At 37.7% G+C, this 19,810-nt stretch overlaps 1 protein-coding gene and 1 long non-coding RNA gene across 2 annotated transcripts in view; one reads left to right on the top strand and one right to left on the bottom strand.

Annotated features, from left to right (window-relative positions):
• LOC136710082 (uncharacterized) overlaps positions 1–19,810 on the top strand; it is a 52,329-nt gene that overhangs the window by 21,241 nt on the left and 11,278 nt on the right. The window lies entirely within an intron of this gene.
• The window catches only part of lrriq1 (leucine-rich repeats and IQ motif containing 1), a 35,501-nt gene continuing 19,052 nt past the window's right edge, over positions 3,362–19,810 (bottom strand). The window contains exons 19-27 of the mRNA XM_066685714.1: positions 19,174–19,263; positions 17,270–17,394; positions 17,090–17,158; positions 16,648–16,736; positions 15,500–15,601; positions 9,144–9,273; positions 8,856–8,916; positions 8,595–8,715; positions 3,362–4,061 (exon numbers count right to left, since the gene is read on the bottom strand). Of these exons, the coding sequence (XP_066541811.1) occupies positions 3,928–4,061; positions 8,595–8,715; positions 8,856–8,916; positions 9,144–9,273; positions 15,500–15,601; positions 16,648–16,736; positions 17,090–17,158; positions 17,270–17,394; positions 19,174–19,263 (921 nt within the window). The 3' untranslated portion in view covers positions 3,362–3,927. The remainder of the gene's footprint in view (positions 4,062–8,594; positions 8,716–8,855; positions 8,917–9,143; positions 9,274–15,499; positions 15,602–16,647; positions 16,737–17,089; positions 17,159–17,269; positions 17,395–19,173; positions 19,264–19,810) is intronic.

Here is a 19,810-nt window from a genome sequence, read left to right as displayed (position 1 = left end):
GATATTAGTGCTGAGAATACCAACAAGAGTTTGGTTTAAATTGTAATAACAAATAATGCGGTTATGTTACACCTTAACAAAGAGCGATTCATAATTCATAACTAATTAAGACCAACTTATAAGCAACTTATATACCATGTTATAAGCAAACCCTGCATGAAATGACGTTATACGAAAAAAATATCGTTTAAAGTCCTCTGGACGGTTCAGACTGTTTTAACACGTTCTGATAATTACATTAAATTCTTACTATACCAGCAGATCATGCGATACTTTTTATGTCTCCATATATTCGTCGTTGGAATTAAAACAGTAGCACAAATAATACTTCACCTTGATGACTTTATAAATAATTGTATTATTTATTAACACGCTGCACACATGCTAGTAAAAGTAATCAGAATACATTTCTCAGATATTCTCCCTATCCATCGAGTATATGTAGAGAATTTAGAGTGCGGACATATTACAAATCAGTTAATATTCTGCGTCAATTTAGACAAAACTTGTTATTAAATTTTACTCTAATGGAGTGAGTCGTTACACGACATGAAAGTCGAAACCTCAATGACATTTTTCAAAATTAAATAATCTTCAGAAATACGGGTGCCTATACATTTGGACACGTCTGTACATTATTAACATCAGCCTGACAATACACAACTGGACAATATTCATATAGCTACAAACGCCTGCTGGCAGCATATTGGTCACGACACAGTTATTAGAGCATATAAAAGGCCCTCGGTAGGCTACAAAATGGATGACGCTTTGTCAGTTTTTCATTCTTGAGAGAGGCTTCACAAAGGCCACCTGAACGATAGGATTTCAAACACGAAGAGTGTCATCTGAGCAGCTTTTATAAAAGTAAGCGCATATCGAGAAGCCCTTTCTCATTTCTCAGAGAAGCCGTGTACCACCTGCCGGCGCCATCTCCACCTCGGAGCGCTGCATTTCTACGACAGAGCGCCGCTCCGCTCCCAAACCAAACAAACACAGCCGCGGGAGGCGGGGCCTCGCCGGCCGCCAACAGGCCTCACGCTGAGGAGAAAATGAGACAAAGTTCTGGGAGGTTCGCTTAAATTTGTGGTGCGAAATTTAGATTTAAAAAATCTAGAACATTATTGAGGCTCAACATTATAATCTAATTACCCACAAATAGAAAAGAAATTCATTTTGCGCACAGAAAGACAGCGCTTACCATCTGTGACCTTAATTATAAACTTGTAGGCCCAAAAAAGTCCTGGAAACCTTCAAGTCTAGAGAACACAACGAAAGGATTACAAATAAAACCACAAACATATGTTAATTTATGTGAAAGATACTTTTTAAAATTAATATAGCTGTACTGGCAATTCCAGAGCCCTTAGTGCAGCCTTAATGATAATGATGCATAAGAAGAAGAAGAAGAAGAAATACACAGTTGCCAGATTGACCCATATCATTGAAAATAATAAAGTAAGAGCCTATTTATACACCTTAAATATTTATGTAATTTGGCAAGGATTTACCAACAGGGAAAATAAAATACACCAGTTTCTGATGTGTTTAAGATAACCAATAATTTAAAGGCTGCATCTGCTCACATGGAGAATATCTAGATAAAATGAGTGTTTCATTTCCTTTTTTACACACCATTTTAGTCAGTTAAGTAATGAAAATGATAATAAACTACCTGGCCAGGCCTGTGCCTCTAGCTGTATAGACCAGCTGTGTCACTGCAGCCAGTGCTGAAAATGCACGTATCACAAAACCCCTGCCTCTTGTCAAAATGTCCATTGGTGGTAGAAAGAGCTTTAACTGATACGCATTTATTTCCCTTTAATGTGTTCTTTTATAATTAAATAAAATGTAGAGTATTAGAAATCCAAACAAACCTACAGAGGAATTTATTGCTTTAAAGCATCTTACTTAACCCCGTGCCGTTTTGCTCACTCCAGCAATTGTAAAGATTATCTTTCTTGGTTTGGCCCTTTAGTGGTTTTGGATAACAAGTGGTATGAATTATCTCCCTGGCATCACCCAATAACAGAGGTTAGCCCAGACTGTCAGTTTAATCTGATATACTGTGTTTTTTATAAGGGTACACGGAAACTGTCTGTTCAATCAAAAGTTGTACTGACATGAACTTTTAGAAAGAGAGAGTTAGTTAAAATAATCTCACTAGAGCATGAACTCAAGCTTGAATTCTTTATTTATGTACATACATATAATTTTAAGCAATAAATCCTCATCGTTTTTTTAATAGGTGTCCACTGGTTAAGTGCACATTTGTGAATTTTGGGTGAAAGTTTGGCAAGTATGATGATCTTGCAAATATGTTTCAGGTGCTAGTGTTTATCACTGCGGGTGCAGGAAACTGACACATGAGTAAAATTCTGTTACTGACTTTAAAGCCAAAACATAAGCATAGCTTATGAATATCGAGGGGAGAACATAAATAGTCTACATGCCTTTTGCTAATAGGGTGCCCTTCTTCTCTACTACTAGCTGTTTATTTTTACTCTAATTATCTTATCAGCCCTCGGTGGTCGTCCAGACAGTGCTTGCTCTAACCAGTGCATTTACAGCCAGACAGCTTTCTGATGTCCAACATTAAATACACAAACATGACCACTTCGATCTGAAACTAATAAAAGACAAAACACCAGACTAATCACAGTGCTAATGTTTACAGAGCAGTCTTTTATATCTTTGGGTTTGAGATATTTGGCAAAATGTCAAGGATTTCAGAGTATCTATCTCTAGATTTCTTTTAATGACATTATGCCACATGTATATCTCACGAGACATTTTTAAAATTTGCATATATTGTAATGACCCTGACTTTTGAACAAGTATTTTCTTTTTTATATTTGTGTGTGTGTGGCCCCGCATGGTCTGGCACCCCCTACAGGGTGTGTGTGTGCATGTGTGTGTGTTTAATGATGGGAATATATATATATATATCATTAAACGTGCAAATGTGTAAATATACCTTCAAAGCAGTGTTATTAATGTCCAGCAGTGCACCTTGAAGATACACTACATTCTGTTTTCTAGAAGGAAAGATGAACATTTGTAATTCAACACTTGGTATAAAATGAATGTGATGTAAAAAATCTACAATTATGTAATCACTGAGCCCTTGCATTGAAAAAATATGTCAGCCCTTTCAATTGTTTAATAGCACTGTTCGCGTGTGTAAACTGCTTTCAGTGTGAGCATGCATTTAAATGGAAAATAAAGCCTAATAAACAGAAGAAATGCCTAAGTGACTGCTTTCTTTTAAAAAGAGGATATCAAATCAAATATTTGGTTCTTTGTTGGAGGGGTTCAATCGCATTCCCTTATTAACAGGACTGAGAATGGCCCCTGAGGGTACCACCCAAGTGACAGCGAAAGGTACCACCACAGTGAGAGTGATATATCCCACAGATTTTCAGTCATCATATGTTTATTAATGGAAAAATAAGGGAGTAGGTTCAGTATAAAAAAGTCAGAAAGTACAAATATTTCAACAATGCCAAACATTAATTTCAACAAGAAATGAGCTAGTTTCCATTGCCGGCTATTGTTTGCATATTAACCATGTCATTTGAAAGTGGTTTCCTCCCATGGCTCACCATGGTCACATTAAATGGAATGATATTTGAGAATAACATTCATCCTGGGACTGCCTGCAGATATTTGGGCTATACCTCATCCATTGCTTTTAATTCATTTGTGAGGGAGGAAGCTGTGTTTCAGTGAAACAGCAGCTGCAGGGAATTTCAGCAGAGATCAAATGTGCATTGTAAGGCTTGTTAAAGGCTTATGTAAAAAAAAAAAAAAAAAACAGCCCATTACCTCCGGAAAATACACACACCCACATGTGTAAATAAAATATAAAGCAGCGCTGTATGAAACATTATTATCTCGTGGTTAAGATCATGGAAGTTTCTTTTTTTACTTGTTCACTTTGGCTCTCTTCTTCCCTCCGCCCCAGCCTCCACTCAGCCGCACTGGGTTGTCTCGGAAAGAGATCCGCTCTTTTTGAGATGGAGCTGAATTGACTCTTTTAGGAGATGGTACTCCTTTATCTGAGGAAACAGAGATAGAACTACCAATCAAAACGGCCTGCAGGAACTTGAAATATGTTTGTATCTGCAATGAAGTAGCAAGAAAAAAAAAGAAGTAATTTGCTCCATACGTTCTAATGTGTTAATGTACTCTTAACATCGTTTTCCATGTTTAAAGATGGGCATGCTTGCAGTGTCACAGTATTGATACACCTCTCTTTGTAAAGCTGAGCATCAGATGCCTCTGAGCAGCTTCCATTCCAGTGTGTTCTTAGTGTAGATCTTTTTAAACACAGGGAACAAAGCAAGCTCTTTTCTGAGGCTGATATGTTCCACGTGTACAGCCCATGGCCGCACTGGGCGAGAAGCCGCACATGGTGAGACACCACAGCGGGTGAGGACCTTCCACACACACACTGCAGGTACCACACACACACACACACCTTAAAACACTTCCAAAAATTCCACACACACAGTCAGCACAAGTTTAGCCATTTTAGTAGCTGATAGTGTAGTAATAACTTCTCCATAAATTAGTAAAGGAGCTCAGACAACAGACTATGGCATTTCTATCTTGCTTTTCCCCAAGCCACAGCAAATCCAATCAATTTTACCAATTTAAAACTTGCATTTAACAAATATAACATTTAATTACAGTTTTAGATATGTGTCTGATTTGCAGTAATTTAATCTAATTCCGATTGTTTTCAGCTTTTAAATCACACTTGAAGCACAATCCAAGAGTGAATAATTGCTTTAAAATAGACGTGTTGCTGCCCTGCCACACTGAGGAAGTCATTTATTGAAAAGGCCACATACTCAGCTAACCACTGTGAACAAACAAATAGGTTGCAGCCATTTTGTTTCTATTAGCTGTGGAAAGGGACAAAATAGAGACAGGTACATATGAAGAGAATTCCGCCATACGAGCAATGAAGATGTTTGTGAAAAGTGCAGTGAGCATCATGTTATATGAAGCTTATAGTGCATCGCTGTAACTGAATGTAGAGTTATGAGTTTTTTAATGTTGCTGAACAAGTGCGCGGGTAATTGATGTAAATGTTCATACCTAGATATACATTTTCCAACTTTCTATTGCCAATTTTATAAGTGTCTTTTGATGTAGGTAGAGAGAGGTCTATTCAAGACTTTTTCTGCTTTGCTGAACATTCCCATGTAAACAGTGGATGTACCTGTATGACACTCACACGTCAGCCCATCTACATCCTCGTGGGTTTCATTTTCGAAGCATCATCAGAATCTAATTTAGCCTCATTAGGAAGAACAGTGCTGTGCCTTTAGTGATGTGGATAAGTGTGTTAAAAGCGCTGAGCCCTGCTTGTGTCACTGAGTACTATCTTTGTCAGACTGAGGCCTTAACTTTAGTCTGTGTGACAGAGAAGCCACTCATTCAGGCTCTGTGAGACTTTTTGCTGGCTTGTTTCCTGCTGTGAGACACATACATACATACACACACATACACATCTCACTTTTGCCCCATTGACCCTGACATCTCCTTGTCTAGATTATCCCCCCAAATAATTCATTATCCTGACCTACTACTCAGCAGCAAATGCACAATACTGAAATATAATAAATCTTATTTCTAATGCCTGTCAGGTAATCCAATGATAATCTGCTAGGATTACTGTACTCTATCAGTTTTGTCCCCGTGTATGGTTACACACACACCCACTTGCTTCCTCACTGATGCTGTATTTATATTAGCACTTGACCCTCATGATTCAATCTCACAACATTGTGTGAAGTCTACCCTGGACAAAATAATCTTTCCTACAAAAGGATATTCCTACTTAATCTGCAATTCTTATTTTACACTGGGACTGATTACCAGGGTGCTATGCTGAATACTACCTAGGTTAGGTGCAAATACTTCTTTAGCCCCCAAACCAATACTGTATGGTCAAAACAGGGAAGCTAGTCAAGGTAAGTCAAGTAGTGATATCTCTGTGTATTTTTAAATGCCACTTTTACATTATATATATATATATAATCTTCCTTCAAACCAAAAAAACCCTGCTTATTCAGTCATATTTGCACCTAGCAAATAGCTAAGTCAACAAAGCCACAGGCTTAAAATAACGGGCAAGTGTATGAATGTGCAACTGTAGAAACTGTTGCTGAGTTCATGTAGATGATTAGGAAAATGTAATATTAAAAAAATAATAATAAATAACACAGTGCTATGCAAAGTCAGAGATCAGCCCATTATTTTCCTTAACATGGCAATTAAGTTCCAAGTTAAATGAAATCATGCCAAGTATTAAATTATTAATTACAAAATTAAAACCAGAGCTGGTAATACATTTACTTGGTGTTTCAGCATTTACCTTTGTCTGCAGGATTGTTTTTTGCAGCAAGTTACAATTTATTTTTGTATTTTTTAAACTTTTCATTTTACAATTCTTACTGTAAGTGTATTCTGTTATATCAAATATACCTTTTAACCAGTTTAGATTCACATTCACATCTATAATGTGTTCAGCTAATTGTTTGCGTTAATGTTAATTTTTCTTCAATGGGGCAATACAATAAAAAATAGGAGATAATATTGTTGGACTTTTTTTTTCTTGGACATTTTGCACAGTTCTGTTAAATGTTGCATTTCTTTGTTCTGTTAATGAGAAATTCTAAATTTGTACACATTTGCTGTTTAGATTAAAATGTGAAAAACTAAAATCTATTCATTAGAATTACTTATTGAGTAGAATTACTTGTTTAGTAAAACAAAAAAATGCAGTTCATATTCAAAATTCAAAAGCTGTTCAAAAATCTGTTCAGATTCACTTCAGTTGAGTTTACTTTATAATCAGTTTACTCTATAATAAAATAAAAAATAAAAAACGGTAGTTCATCAATGCAACTTATCCCATAAAACACACAATTTTAAATTAACGTACAAAAGTTGTCAGAGACAGCAGATCCATATACACAGGTCAATAAAAATTGAATATCAAATCAAATCAAATCAAATTTATTTATATAGCTCTTTTCACAACTGATGTTGTCACAAAGCAGCTTCACAGAATTCCAGTAAGACAAAGATTTGACATGAAATGTAAAAACAAATGTAAAACCCTCAAGTGAGCAAGCCAGGCAAGGAAAAACTCCCCCAGCTGAGGAAGAAACCTTGGGAGGAACCAAGGCTCACAAGGGGTGACCCATCCTCCTCTGGTCAATCTACTGGTGATAATAGTTAGTAGTCCGTGAGAACTTCAGTGTAGAATAGTGGCTTCAGAATAGTGGCTTAGATATATACGGAGGGATTTTTTTTGACAATATAATATAATTAAATGAATAAAGAAATAATGAATTAAAAGGAGAATTAATTGATTAAACGTTTCATTTCATAATTAAACTTTGAAATAAAAGCTTAAATAATTGTATGTGATTTGATCGTTATTTAAATGTGCATTTTAAATATTTTAGAACTGTATTATGTGTATCATGTGATTCTTTATATAACAATTTATATATTTATTTAATGCGACTTGCACTATGAAATAATTAAATCCAGTCCAGTCAGACTGATTGGCTAGATTGAGCAGTAAGGCAAGACAGATTGATCACGTGCATTAGATTCATATTTCTATCTACTAATGCTAGTTTTAAGAGGGCAAAATGTTGAAAGTAAAAGTTCAGGATGAAAATTTTTAAGGGAATTCTTAAGGGAGGCTACAAATTTAATTGAAGAGGCATTAAGAACACCCGTGCTGCTCCATTATCTTCAACTCCATCAGGTTCCACCCCAGCACCTGACAGACAGCTTGTAGTTAATGCTAGCTAGGTAGGAAAATATCCTAGTGTTAGCCAACAGCAGCATATCAATCAGACTGGATTGGAGTTAGGTCTGCCCACTGACGGATGATGGATGATGTCCATTCATTGTCTGTAAGCGCTTATCCAGTTCAGAGTCGCGGTGGGTCCGGAACCTACCTGGAATCATTGGGCACAAGGCAGGAACACACCCTGGAGGGGGTGCCAGTCCTTCACAGGGTGACACACACTCATACATTCACTCATACCTATGAACAATTTTGAGTCGGCAATTCACCTACCAACATGTGTTTTTGGACCGTGGGAGGAAAGCGGAGCACCCGGAGGAAACCCACACGGACACCGGGAGAAAACACCAAACTAACAACCAAACAACCTAATTGGCTAATTTTGCTCATGATACATATTCTAGCATATAATCAACACCATAAGAACATGTTAATCTTGAAACCATGATTTTCATTTGAGTGGGTGTTCGAAAAGGACAAAAATTAAGAAGAAAGAAAAAAAAGAAGAAAAACACAGCACTAAAGTTATCGTAAATACACAAATGGCACAGTGTACATGTAAAATTAGTCAACATTATTAAACATTTTAGAGCTCTAAATTAATGTCTATATGAAATACTTTTTATATATATAGGAAATGTCACTTGTCACACATTGTTATCCAAATCAAAGTTTGTATTATTAATTATATGATTGGAAGGAGGTGGTTATTGAGCAGTTGTTACAGTTAAAAAGTCTTGAGACTTACTTGCATATTCAGTGGAGTGTCTGCGAATGTGAGTTTGCTGGTTATGAGGTGGAAAAAAGCCAGTGGCATCAGACCACAACCCTGCAGCTGAATCTGGACTTTCTCTGTACTTTGTTCCAGCCTGAGGAAAGACCAATAAACACACACATACAGCATTGCCATCTTGAAAAATCTGCTTAGTATATGTTTTTATGACTCACTACAGTTTATATTGTTTTGCAGCAGTGCCCCTTAAATGTTAAAATGAATGAATGTCCTTACCACAAGTTGGACCCTCCCACCGTTCAGAATATCAGGGTCAATCTCTGGCAGAAAATGCTCCCTAGAAACATTTAAGTAAAATTACAAGGCTAATCGTATTACACACTTTCAGTGCACCTATCTTTGCTGTCATGAAAAGAGAGTGAGACGCTCTAAAGAGGCATCTGCAGTTAGTCTGCAGATTTTTTGATTATTTAATAGTATAATTATTTTGAATAAAACATTTCAGAGGTGTGACATACATAAAACAAAATTTACCGGTGTTAGCTTTAAGGTTGACACACTCACCTTATAGGATTGGCAGGACTACTCTGCGTCTGAATGGATTGTGTATTAAGCCACTGGTAGGTTCTGTGCTGCTGAATTCGGCTTTTCTCTTCACTCAAAGTGTCCTCAGCACTTACTCCTGCTCGGCCAACTACGCTTGACATCAAAAATCAAACAAAATGTCCAGTGAGATTATTTGTTTTTGTCATGGACACTGAGACAATTACCATGAAGGAGCCACAGAATTCTTCAATGAGCTTTATAAAGGATGTAAAGGATTAAGGACAAAGGATACAATAATAGATTTTGAGAGGACTAATGCAGAAAACAAAATATCAAAGTGGAAAATAAAATTTTCATCCAAACCAGAAAAAGCTGTATGTTTGACAGGCAGTTAAAGCTGTTGAGTTAACCAAGCCATGAGAGATCAGCGCACACTACATGGGCCGTTTACATTTGAGCTTAGGAGGCCATTTGTTTTGGACAGCTTAGAGAGGTATTACTATAATGCTCCAGCAGCGGGTCGTTGAGGCAAATGAAGATGTTTGCTTTCAGTAGGTTTTGTGGTCTCCTCTTAAATCTACATCACTGTGATATGAACTTAGACTGAACATCCAGAGAGAAAGTGGGCACTTGATTTACAGCCAGTGTTGAGACGTGCCACCAGAAAGCCATAATTCAAAGCAAACACGAGCACTCAGCAGAGAGCAATGCAGCCTGGGAGGAGTGTGAATCGATAACAACTTCTGACAGCCAAGTGCTGGAACTAATGAGCCATTTATTTAAGTCATTCTCATGGTTTTGCGAAGATGTAAAGAACAGATGATGTTTATGGGTTACAGTTGTCATGGGTTAATTGAAACTGCACTAAAAATGTCAAGTGATTCACTCCTCACATACAGTTCAAACAGAAGTAATAGGTAGCACTTACAGGTGTTGAAAAGTAGCAAAATGTCTATTGTCAATGACATTAGACAACATAAAGAGAAAGCTTATATAATCTAAATTTAATATTATGCACTGTTACATATCCAGAATGACCTCATTACTCAACATCAATGAAAATAGAGATAATAACACACACACACATTATATATATATGTGTATTTATTTTCTGTTTGTAATCTCCAGACAATTAAAAAAAGATTCATTCATTCATTCATCGTCTCTAACAACTCATCCAGTCCAGGGTTGTGAATCCAGAGCCTACCCGGAATCACTGGGCATAAGTATTTCAAATGTGACTTAAAAATATAAAAATATTCCAGATACTGCATAAGGGTCAATGTATTGTGAGTTGACAGAATGTTGTAGGCCTAGGACCTGGAGCTCTCTGGTCCCCATGTGGCCACTGTTCGCCCCTCCCTCAGGACGTAGGGAGGCCCCAGGAGTCACGCCTGTTAAGGGGGGCCTATAAGCACATTATGTGATATGGAAGGGGCTATGGCAGCAGTTGTAAGAGACATGTCACCATATCAGAGAATCAGCTCTTTCAGGCACTGAGCTGCCAGACTGAACCTGGGCTGCTTGGGGGGGGGGGGGACAGGGACAGGTCATAACCTCCTCGCACTAACCCCTCAAAGAGCAATGGACAGGTATCTTAGACAACCCTGTCTACCCTAGAACAATGAGACAAGGTCAAATATAGTTTAGTCAGACTTACAAGTAAATCAATTCTGGTTGGTGTCTTAAACACAAAAAGTGTTTAATTATTTTTGGCGAATCAGCCAAACAAGAAATCCTAACAGGGCCTTATTATGTTCCAAATGATAGCAAGAAAAATAACTTCATAAACAGATCTGTTGCCTTTGCTGGGTTATGATCTGCAAGAATGGTAAGAATTCACAGGCAAGGTCTGGATTATAAGACAGTGAAAGTGAAATGGTGGTCAAGTTTTAAGGCATTTTTAGGCCTTGACTCATTAAACTGGAATTCAGACCTCCAATGCCACATCAAGTTGAGCACAGTGAAGCCATGGGTCAGCAAAAGTCATGCTCACACACGCACAAACACAGCAAATAAGAAATGGTCTCTTGTCCTACAAGTATGCACGAATCTGCATATGTGAGCCTATATGAGAGTGCAAGTAAGTGTGTGCATGTGTGTTTGTGTCTGACATACCCATGGGGCTTTAAGTGTTTGGGAGTTCTCTTGGCAGACTCAAAGGAGGAGGTCAGGTCTTTTATCGTGAGGTTCTGTCTCCTACTTTCTTTTGCCCTAGGTCAAGCCTTCACCTCCAGAGAGCAGACCACAGGCGGTCAACCAGCGGTCAACATCCACACGCACACACGCGCGCACAAACACACCACTGCATACTACTCAGTCCAAAAGTGTACAAAACTCTGACCACCATCAGATCAACTAAAAAAAGAACACTATATGCTCCTTATCTACATATGGTTTAAATATCTTCATTATAGAATGGCAAGAATAAATCATGAATGCTAACACAGATTTTGCAAGTTTAACTTTTACTTAAAATAAAAATTCTGCAGAAAAGCTAAAGACCACCCTTCATTTAATTTCCTGACAAACTGGGCAGTAGATATAACTAATTATTAATTTTCAATATTAAATAAAAAGAATACCCATCAATAGAAAATTACTTAAAAGCTTCAAGCTACATTTTTACAGCATTTAACTGAGTCCACTCTGTTCTTTTATTAGAGCGTCCATTCTTTTCAGGAGACTTGCTTTCAGATTTTCCAAGAAATCAGAAGTGATTCTTTTTCAAGGTTCATTCGTAGCATTTCCTGCTTTTCTCATGCCAAGTAACTTCTCGGCCTGGTAGCTTCATTTTAGCTGAAATTCCTTTATTTGTAAGTTTTCTTTCCTCTAAAATGGCTTTACATCTACACATCCTTTCAGACCCCCAAAGTTGAGTTCTTCACAGAGTGGAAAAATTGATAGAAACAAGTGAGACTTGATATTCACCTAGATATATCTATTTGTCTGGTGGAGACAAAATGGTGGTCTACCAGGTCTTTATATTTGTAAGTTGTCATTAAATGTTCTTAATGAGTTTTACTCATTTCTTGAATGTTTTCCACATATTTATTAGACTGGAAATAAGAATGAAGCATGGTCTCTGACGTTTGCAGGGTACTATATGTGTTACAATGTGAAAAGTGATAATAACAAACACGTGTGCTCATTCCCACTATACTGATTCATCACCGGAATATTTAGGATTTGTTATTTATTTGACTTACCTTGTACTAAAAATGATCTCAATGAATAGCTATCATGCTTATCTATAATGGCATGAACATCACACAAATCATGTTATGTACAAATAGGAAACACAGGAAACAAATCCAAGGTGTCTGTGGCCAAATAAGGCTTGCAAAACTTTAAACAACTAAAAAACAATAAATAAAACTCTAAAAACACAGTGCACATTACCTTACATAGTCAAGGGTGTTAAAATGTTGCCTTGGAGTGATCATGGAGCAATCTGTTTAAGCCATACTGTAAAACCTAGTTACAATTGCTTTCATTTGTTACAAAAAGCAACTGTCCTTACTGAAATGATTTTAATTTTTCTTTTTCTAAGTGTAGAATTATTGCTTACAGCAGACAAGGTGTGTTAGTGCAGTTCAAAGGATTTAAGATTAACCAAAAAATGCCAATGAATTATCCTCAGCTAAAGAGCCCAAGTCCTCATCATCTCTCTGCTGAGTGCTTTGAGCTACATTATTTTAGGAGGCTCCTTTCTACAACAAAAGTGTGGAGTTGAGCAGATGAAAACCAGATGTGGCTACTAACTAGTAACGTTTACTAGTAAAAATGTCATTAACTTTTCTGAGTCTTTTCAGATGATAATATATTTATTTTAGCACGAGCATATTTCTCAAGAAAGGTATTTAATTTCTAATCGGTTGCATCTTGTTGCTTTGGAGAGAAAACCTGTATTTTTTGTGATCAGACAAATTTTAGTATGGCTTTAGGCCTCACTAACCAACTCTGATGAAGACACAGGAGGTCAGAATATTGGGCACAGGATTTATGTGTATCCCCTGAACACACACTCACAAAACGACAGCATTTCACTGGTGTGTAAATCAAATCCTGTGGACTTGGGTGAACAAAATACTAGTGAAAGAGTGGTGTTAAAGACAGTTCCCTGGCTGAGTTAAAACAGTGCTAAGCCCCTGGAGAGATATATACAGGAATGCACACTTCAGTCAAATAGCTTATATTAGCTATAACAAATGTCTAGTGAAATCTTCAGTAACAATGAATAATAGTCTAAACTGTGAAGAGCTGATCTCTGTTCTGTACATGTGCCAAATTCATTCATTTAGAATGATCAATTCTCAGAAATTTATCTTTCGATTGGAGAAAATAAAAAGTATGATTTAAATTTCTCATGTTTCTTTATGTTTAATAAATAAATAAATATGATAGGTTATATGGGATCTACATCAACACGGTACTAAACAAATACAAGCCAGAGCACAGCAGGTTTGATACATCAATCCAATACATTTTCATTTAAAAAGAAACCCATTTCCAAGAAAATCAGGTGGAGAGGATTAATAGTAAAAAACAATTTCTCATAATTATTTTTAACAATGCAGATATGTTAAATGAGGCCTACTTTAAAACAATGAAAACTAATTGAATGTCATCCAGCCAGACACGATTGGAGCACTAAACTCCTATCTGATACATCTGAGGCAAATTTATATTTATTTGTTTTTTTAAAAAACAGTTGTAAAAGATTAAACAATATAAAGCTATTTCTACAGTCGTAATATGTTAAATGTGATCTACTTAAAAAACAATGAATACAAATCACCAGCCGTTTTAGTACTTTTTTCCAAGATAATATTAATACTTTCTGAAGGAGGACTACACTGGTGTATGGCAGCTTAAGCGCTCTTTCAGTATATGGTGGACTTTAGGGTGCATGGTCAGCTTACGTATCCAGCTTTCTTCCAGCGCTGACCTGTGGAACGCACCAGTGCCACCCCCCTAGGGACGCCCTTGTGCCTCGGGCCACAGGCCGCCTGCCTCTCCCCTACACTCCCCCGGCAGGAGCTTGCATTTCAGCCCCCTGCTCCAAGCCCCCTTCTGGAGGTGATTAGCCCCCCGAAGCCGTGACAGATTCTTTCCGAGATATTCGACTCGTGCGTGTTTATTTTATCCAGGCTCTCTTTTGTGGATGTGCTGGACATGAAGTAACCCACTTGAAAATGGGGATCAGCTTACATACGCCAGGGGACCGGTGGAGGAATCGCAACAACAAAAAAAAAAAAAGAAGAAAGGAAGGAAGGAAAGAAAGAAAGCCGTCTCATGAAAATAGGAAATATTTCGCTTTTACTCATATTGACTTTAACTTGTAAAAGGAGAGAAGGCAAGGGAGAGAGAGAGAGAGAGAGAGAGAGAAATTTAGGAGGATAAAGAGAGTAGGAAGCAAGATCATACACTAAAAAACCTTCCTCTAAGCACCTATATCTTCTGACACTCCTGTCAAATCCTCCCTCAAAGTCTCCCTCATCCCCATGCACCAGCACCCCCAGCTGAAGGGGCATCCCCCCAGTGGTGCGGCACTAGGCTACAGACAGATCTCTCTCTCTGAGGGGTCTGGAACCCCTCAGTGGTCTACCTCCTCTGCACTTAACTCAATTTCACACTTCAGGTCTGCTACAAAGTCTTCTTGAAATACAATCATCTTGTTTATTTTCCATCATCCCAAACAACTTAATGGCTGGCTATTTACAACCACGTCATATGCCTTCAATTTGATCAAGTGATGGGTGTGTTTCTGTGTATTACACGCAAGGTAGGATCTACACACGTTCCCCAGTGTTTCTCTACCCACATGATCCAAACAGATCCAAACACTTTCCTCAAAAATGCTAATGTGGCCAAACATAGATTAAGAATAATGTCATTAAGGAGTCAGTATGTCCAATCTGCATGATGCTAATATTCCCGGCATGCTTCCATTTAATAGTAGCAGAGTATATATGCCTGTGTATATGGACAGCTTAATGGCTGTTCTGACTTTTAATTAAGTAAATGAAGTGGAGTAGTCTTTGACATTTGCACTGTATTGTACACATCAGACTTTTTAACTTTAACCATACAAATCAAGAATAAGCCCATAGCAATGTGAATTCTGGTCTGAATTTGTGTGCATGCTTGTACGTCCAACAAAAAGCTTGGATTCATATGCAGGTAGATTTATCTTTGGATAGTGTAGACATGCATTTTAACATTTCCTTTTTGCAGAGGTCAGTAAGTTAAAATGGGACAGTGTCAGAATGTATTACAATGATATGATAGGAAAGATGGCAAGATATTGCTTTCCATGACAATGATCTTGGAGTAGCAATGTCACTTGAGAATTGAGGCTCCAGTCCTACCTTTAACATGACCCCTGCATTCAGGCTGGCATCGTTTTGGGGACTTTATAGGCACAGGCTGCTTGCTGTTGTTGTTGAAAAGGGCCAGACGCACCGCTTGGTCTGCAGCACCAGAACATAAAGAGGAACACAGCCAAAGTGAGTTTACATGAAATGCAGCATGGCCCTGTGCCCTGACACGCACAGACATACATGGACACAAACCGCACCTTCACTTTCCATTAAGACATTGTGTAGCTTCAGAAGCAGCAGGGGCTTTTGTGTGCTTCATATAGGTCCTCATTTCATGAGCCCATGATTGGATTTGTGGCATTAAGAGTCACGCTCTTCTGACCCTGATCAAAGCCAGCCTTAGGCCAGGCTTCAAGGCCCAAGATCTAGGACTCGACTACTGTCTTTGCTGTTACTCTCACGCTTATAGTCCCATGAAGTAACCTTAAGACCAGAGACGATCCAACAGCTCCCGGTAATAAAAACTGGCCTGGGCACTCAGAGGGGAGCTTGGGACACAGCACTCTATGAAATAGCCCCTTCCTGCGAGTGCTCTTAAGTTCAGGCGAATCGAACATGACGTGGAACAGGCAGAGCAGAGGGGAGCTGCTTGCTGTTACTTTGCATTAAGCTGCACTAAGAGGAAAGGCTCCATGCTAGCGTGGCACGACTGCTAGCCAGAGACGTGTAGAAGAAAAACAATAACAAACTCTTAGAGACAGACACTGTTTTGGGAAGTGGTCTTTTTTCTATTAAGTGTTTTTTTTTTCTTTCCTAGTATAGGCCAGTGCTCCTCCTCCTCCTCACTCCAGCTGATCCCTGAAGGCATTCCCAATGGAGCTGTCATGGGCGGGGGTCCAGCTAAATATGGGCATATACAGTGCTTCTAATACTTTCTAACCTGTAGTTCCATGTTCACACAAATACAGATTTCCATAAGGATGAAAATATAGCAAGGCTGAAAATGCTGTATAAAGTTATATGACTGTGCTCTAAACTCTTGGCAAAAAGGAAAACTGGAATAAGTACTGTGCAATATTTCCATTCCATAAACAACAGTTTGGAGAGATATTAAGTCCATTATAGTGATGTAATGAATAAATAAAAACCATGTTAACAAAAGACCGAAACATAAACATTACTAATATTGGGTTTACCCTGTAATCTTCTCTGGTGCTGCTTCTTGGGCTTCATCTTCTGGGCCCTTTTTAGCATGAGGAGAGCAGTGGAGCTGCTGCTGAGGCCCCTGAAAAGGCAGCAATAACATCTGATTAACTGGATGGACAAAACAGTCCTTCTTTCTGATGGTGGATACTTAAAAACACTGACGAGTTATATGTTTTATTATGACAACATCACATTAGGTTTTGTTAAATGGATTTAGAATACCCCAAGATTAATTTTAGTAAACATCACTGGATTTGTTTTTTTTACAGTATTCTTACAAATATGGCATTACTGCATTCTCTCCCAGTGTACACTAGTCTGTTAGTCTGCATTTTCACAGCCCAGGTCCTCAGCATTTGTCATAATCAAATGTCTTTTTTTAATTTCTAACATTTTTGCATTTGTATAAAACTGAGTGACCCAAAACCATACCATTCTTCAAGAATTTTCTCTGATCTTTCCGATAAAGCTGGTGCTGTTGTTGATGGTGGAGACTGAATCCTATAAAAATACAACACACACTTCACTTAATCAATATCTTCTCAATATTACCAGCATTTAGAAGACATGTAATCTATCATACTACCTATTCAGTATCAGTACAGTTCTTACTTAGAGTTGGGGTCAGGTGATAGGTGTTCTGATGGCACAACCATCTCGCTGCCAATCCAGGCCTGTTTTAGTTTCCATGGCAACACATGTGTATTCTCATTTGGTTCAGAGACAGGAAGAGGAGGCTAAAAAGCCCAACAAAGAAAAACATTATGCAGATCCTTAAAAAAAAAAGCTCATTCATAAAATGATCTATACTCCTATACATAGCTGATAAGGAAATCGTAACTATAGACAGGATAAAATGTAAAAAAAATATCCTATGCCAATCCAGTAGGGCTTATATCCTTAGGGCATATATCACCCAGCCCACTCTTTTCCTACCAGTAACAAAAAAAATATTGCTAGCTCTCCTCAGTAATCATCATATGCACCTTAAATAAATAAATAGTATAGCCCACAACATCACTGGAATGCTCAACAGTAAGGTCTAGTTTCCCAGACCCACCCCAACTTCTAGCTAGGTTTACAGACATATCATGCTCTTAAATGTAGATCCACATCAGCTTTTCTGGTGACTAAAGATATACTAAGCCCCACTGGTACCAATAATGCATGCACAGTGCCGCCAGTTCCATGTGGACTCTCGGCATCCCCAACCTTACACAAACCACGCCTGTGTTCCCTCAATAACCATTAACCCACACTGGTCTACCTGGTCTACATAAGTGGGGCTTAAGCCTGTACCAAGGCCGACTGGCACTGTTAATGTGTGCTCAGTACCTTCGGTTTCATGTGCATTACTTCAGCTGTCTACATCACCATCAACATCTGTAAATTCACACTAGCCAACCCTAGTGACTAAGGCTGTGCCCAGCCCTTCTGACACAGTTAAAGGAAAGAAAAAGTCCAGATTTTGATTATTTAGATTAGAACTGGATGTAAAAATGCTAACACTGCAAAAGCTCAAGAATCGCATATAGCATATATCTTCACTGAATATAAATAACCTAAAGACTCAACCCACATCCACATGCTAAATTAAAGCTGCATAGACATAAACTATTAAAAAACTATTAACTATTAAAAAAATAAAATAAATAAAAATTCTGTAAATTCCCAAACCAACTCAAGGTATAGAGTGCTATGTTTTTGTCACAATGACCATCATAAAGAATTTGAGCCTAGGGCAGTACTTTAATGTACAGCTGCTTTGTGAATATCAGCCATGTTATCTGAAATGGCTGCATAAAAACACTGATTAGTTTATGCAACCATAAGTTTTGAAGAACATTTTTTAAAGAAAGAACATTTTGTATTTAAATGACAGTTATGTTTTTGTGTGTTAGCAACATTCGCCTCACAGTTCTAAACTTTAAAAAAATGTTTAGAATATCTCCAGTCTAAACAATATTTGCTAATTGATTACATCTTGAACAAGTGTAGACAACTGTGTATAATATCCTTTTATAAGTCTGTAATATATATATATATATATATATATATATATATATATATATATATATATATATATATATAATCCCAAATTTTACACTATAAAAACAAATGCTCAATATATCTCATGGTTCCAGCATTATATTTTAAATTCAAAATGAGAAGAACAATAAAATCTGACCGTAACACCCAGTTAAAGTCCTTCTTCGTGTACCTATTTTATTCGTCTCCATCTTTGATCTGTGCATTACAGGTCCTTTGCATATACTACATCTCTGTTTCAGCAGCTGCACTGCATCAAGGCCTAGCTACTGTGATGGAGACAGTCTATCTCAAGGCTTCCTCTAAAAAAAGCCCTGCTTTGAAAAATGACATCTGCTGATTCGAAGGAAGTTTGCGACCTAGAAAGTAATTGTGTTTTTGGAGGTAATAAATTTGATGATTAATCACTCAGAAAAGCTCAGATTGGGCCGGCCCACAGACAGAGGGAGGGTTTTCCTGCCTGTTACCTTTGGCAGCAGAAGCTGTTCTGAATATGGCTGCAGTACGGACGATGAGGCATTGGAATGCATAGTTATCCAGTCACTCTCCATCGCCTCCTGTTCAACCCCCAGAAGAGATGCACATCTTGAGAGAACTGAAATAAAAAAACTTGTCCCTCTGAAAATTAGCCAACATCTCAAGATTTGTACCGCTGATGAAGTGCATCCTGTTGTTGTGGTTATTTGCTTCAAAGTAAGTGGCAAATCACATTAGCCTAAAAGCAATGAACTGACATCCATGTGTTCTCTGAGTGCACACAATCATTCGAGCCCTTTATGACATACTCACTTCAAAACAGGAAATGAGGAGTCGACGATGTTTATATTTGCATTTACTAAATTGAAACATCAGAGTTATTTTATCCTCGGTTTTATCAGAATTAGACACTCAGAAAAGCTCAAAAATAACTTCAAAATCATATACACTGATCAGCCATAAGACTAAAACCACTGATATATAAAGGGAATAACAGTGATATTCTCAGCATTGATAACAATAGTATATACTAAGCAGCAAGTGAACAGTCAGTTCTTTTAGTTCAGATGTTGGAATCAGGAAAAGTGTAAGCATCTGAGCAACATTCACAAAAGCCTAACCGTCATA

Source organism: Hoplias malabaricus, chromosome 11 (assembly GCF_029633855.1).
Source record: "Hoplias malabaricus isolate fHopMal1 chromosome 11, fHopMal1.hap1, whole genome shotgun sequence".
In the NCBI taxonomy this organism is placed as follows: Eukaryota; Metazoa; Chordata; class Actinopteri; order Characiformes; family Erythrinidae; genus Hoplias; species Hoplias malabaricus.
The sequence above is the reverse complement of the archived record's forward strand: the minus strand, read 5'-3'. Positions and strand labels throughout refer to the sequence as shown.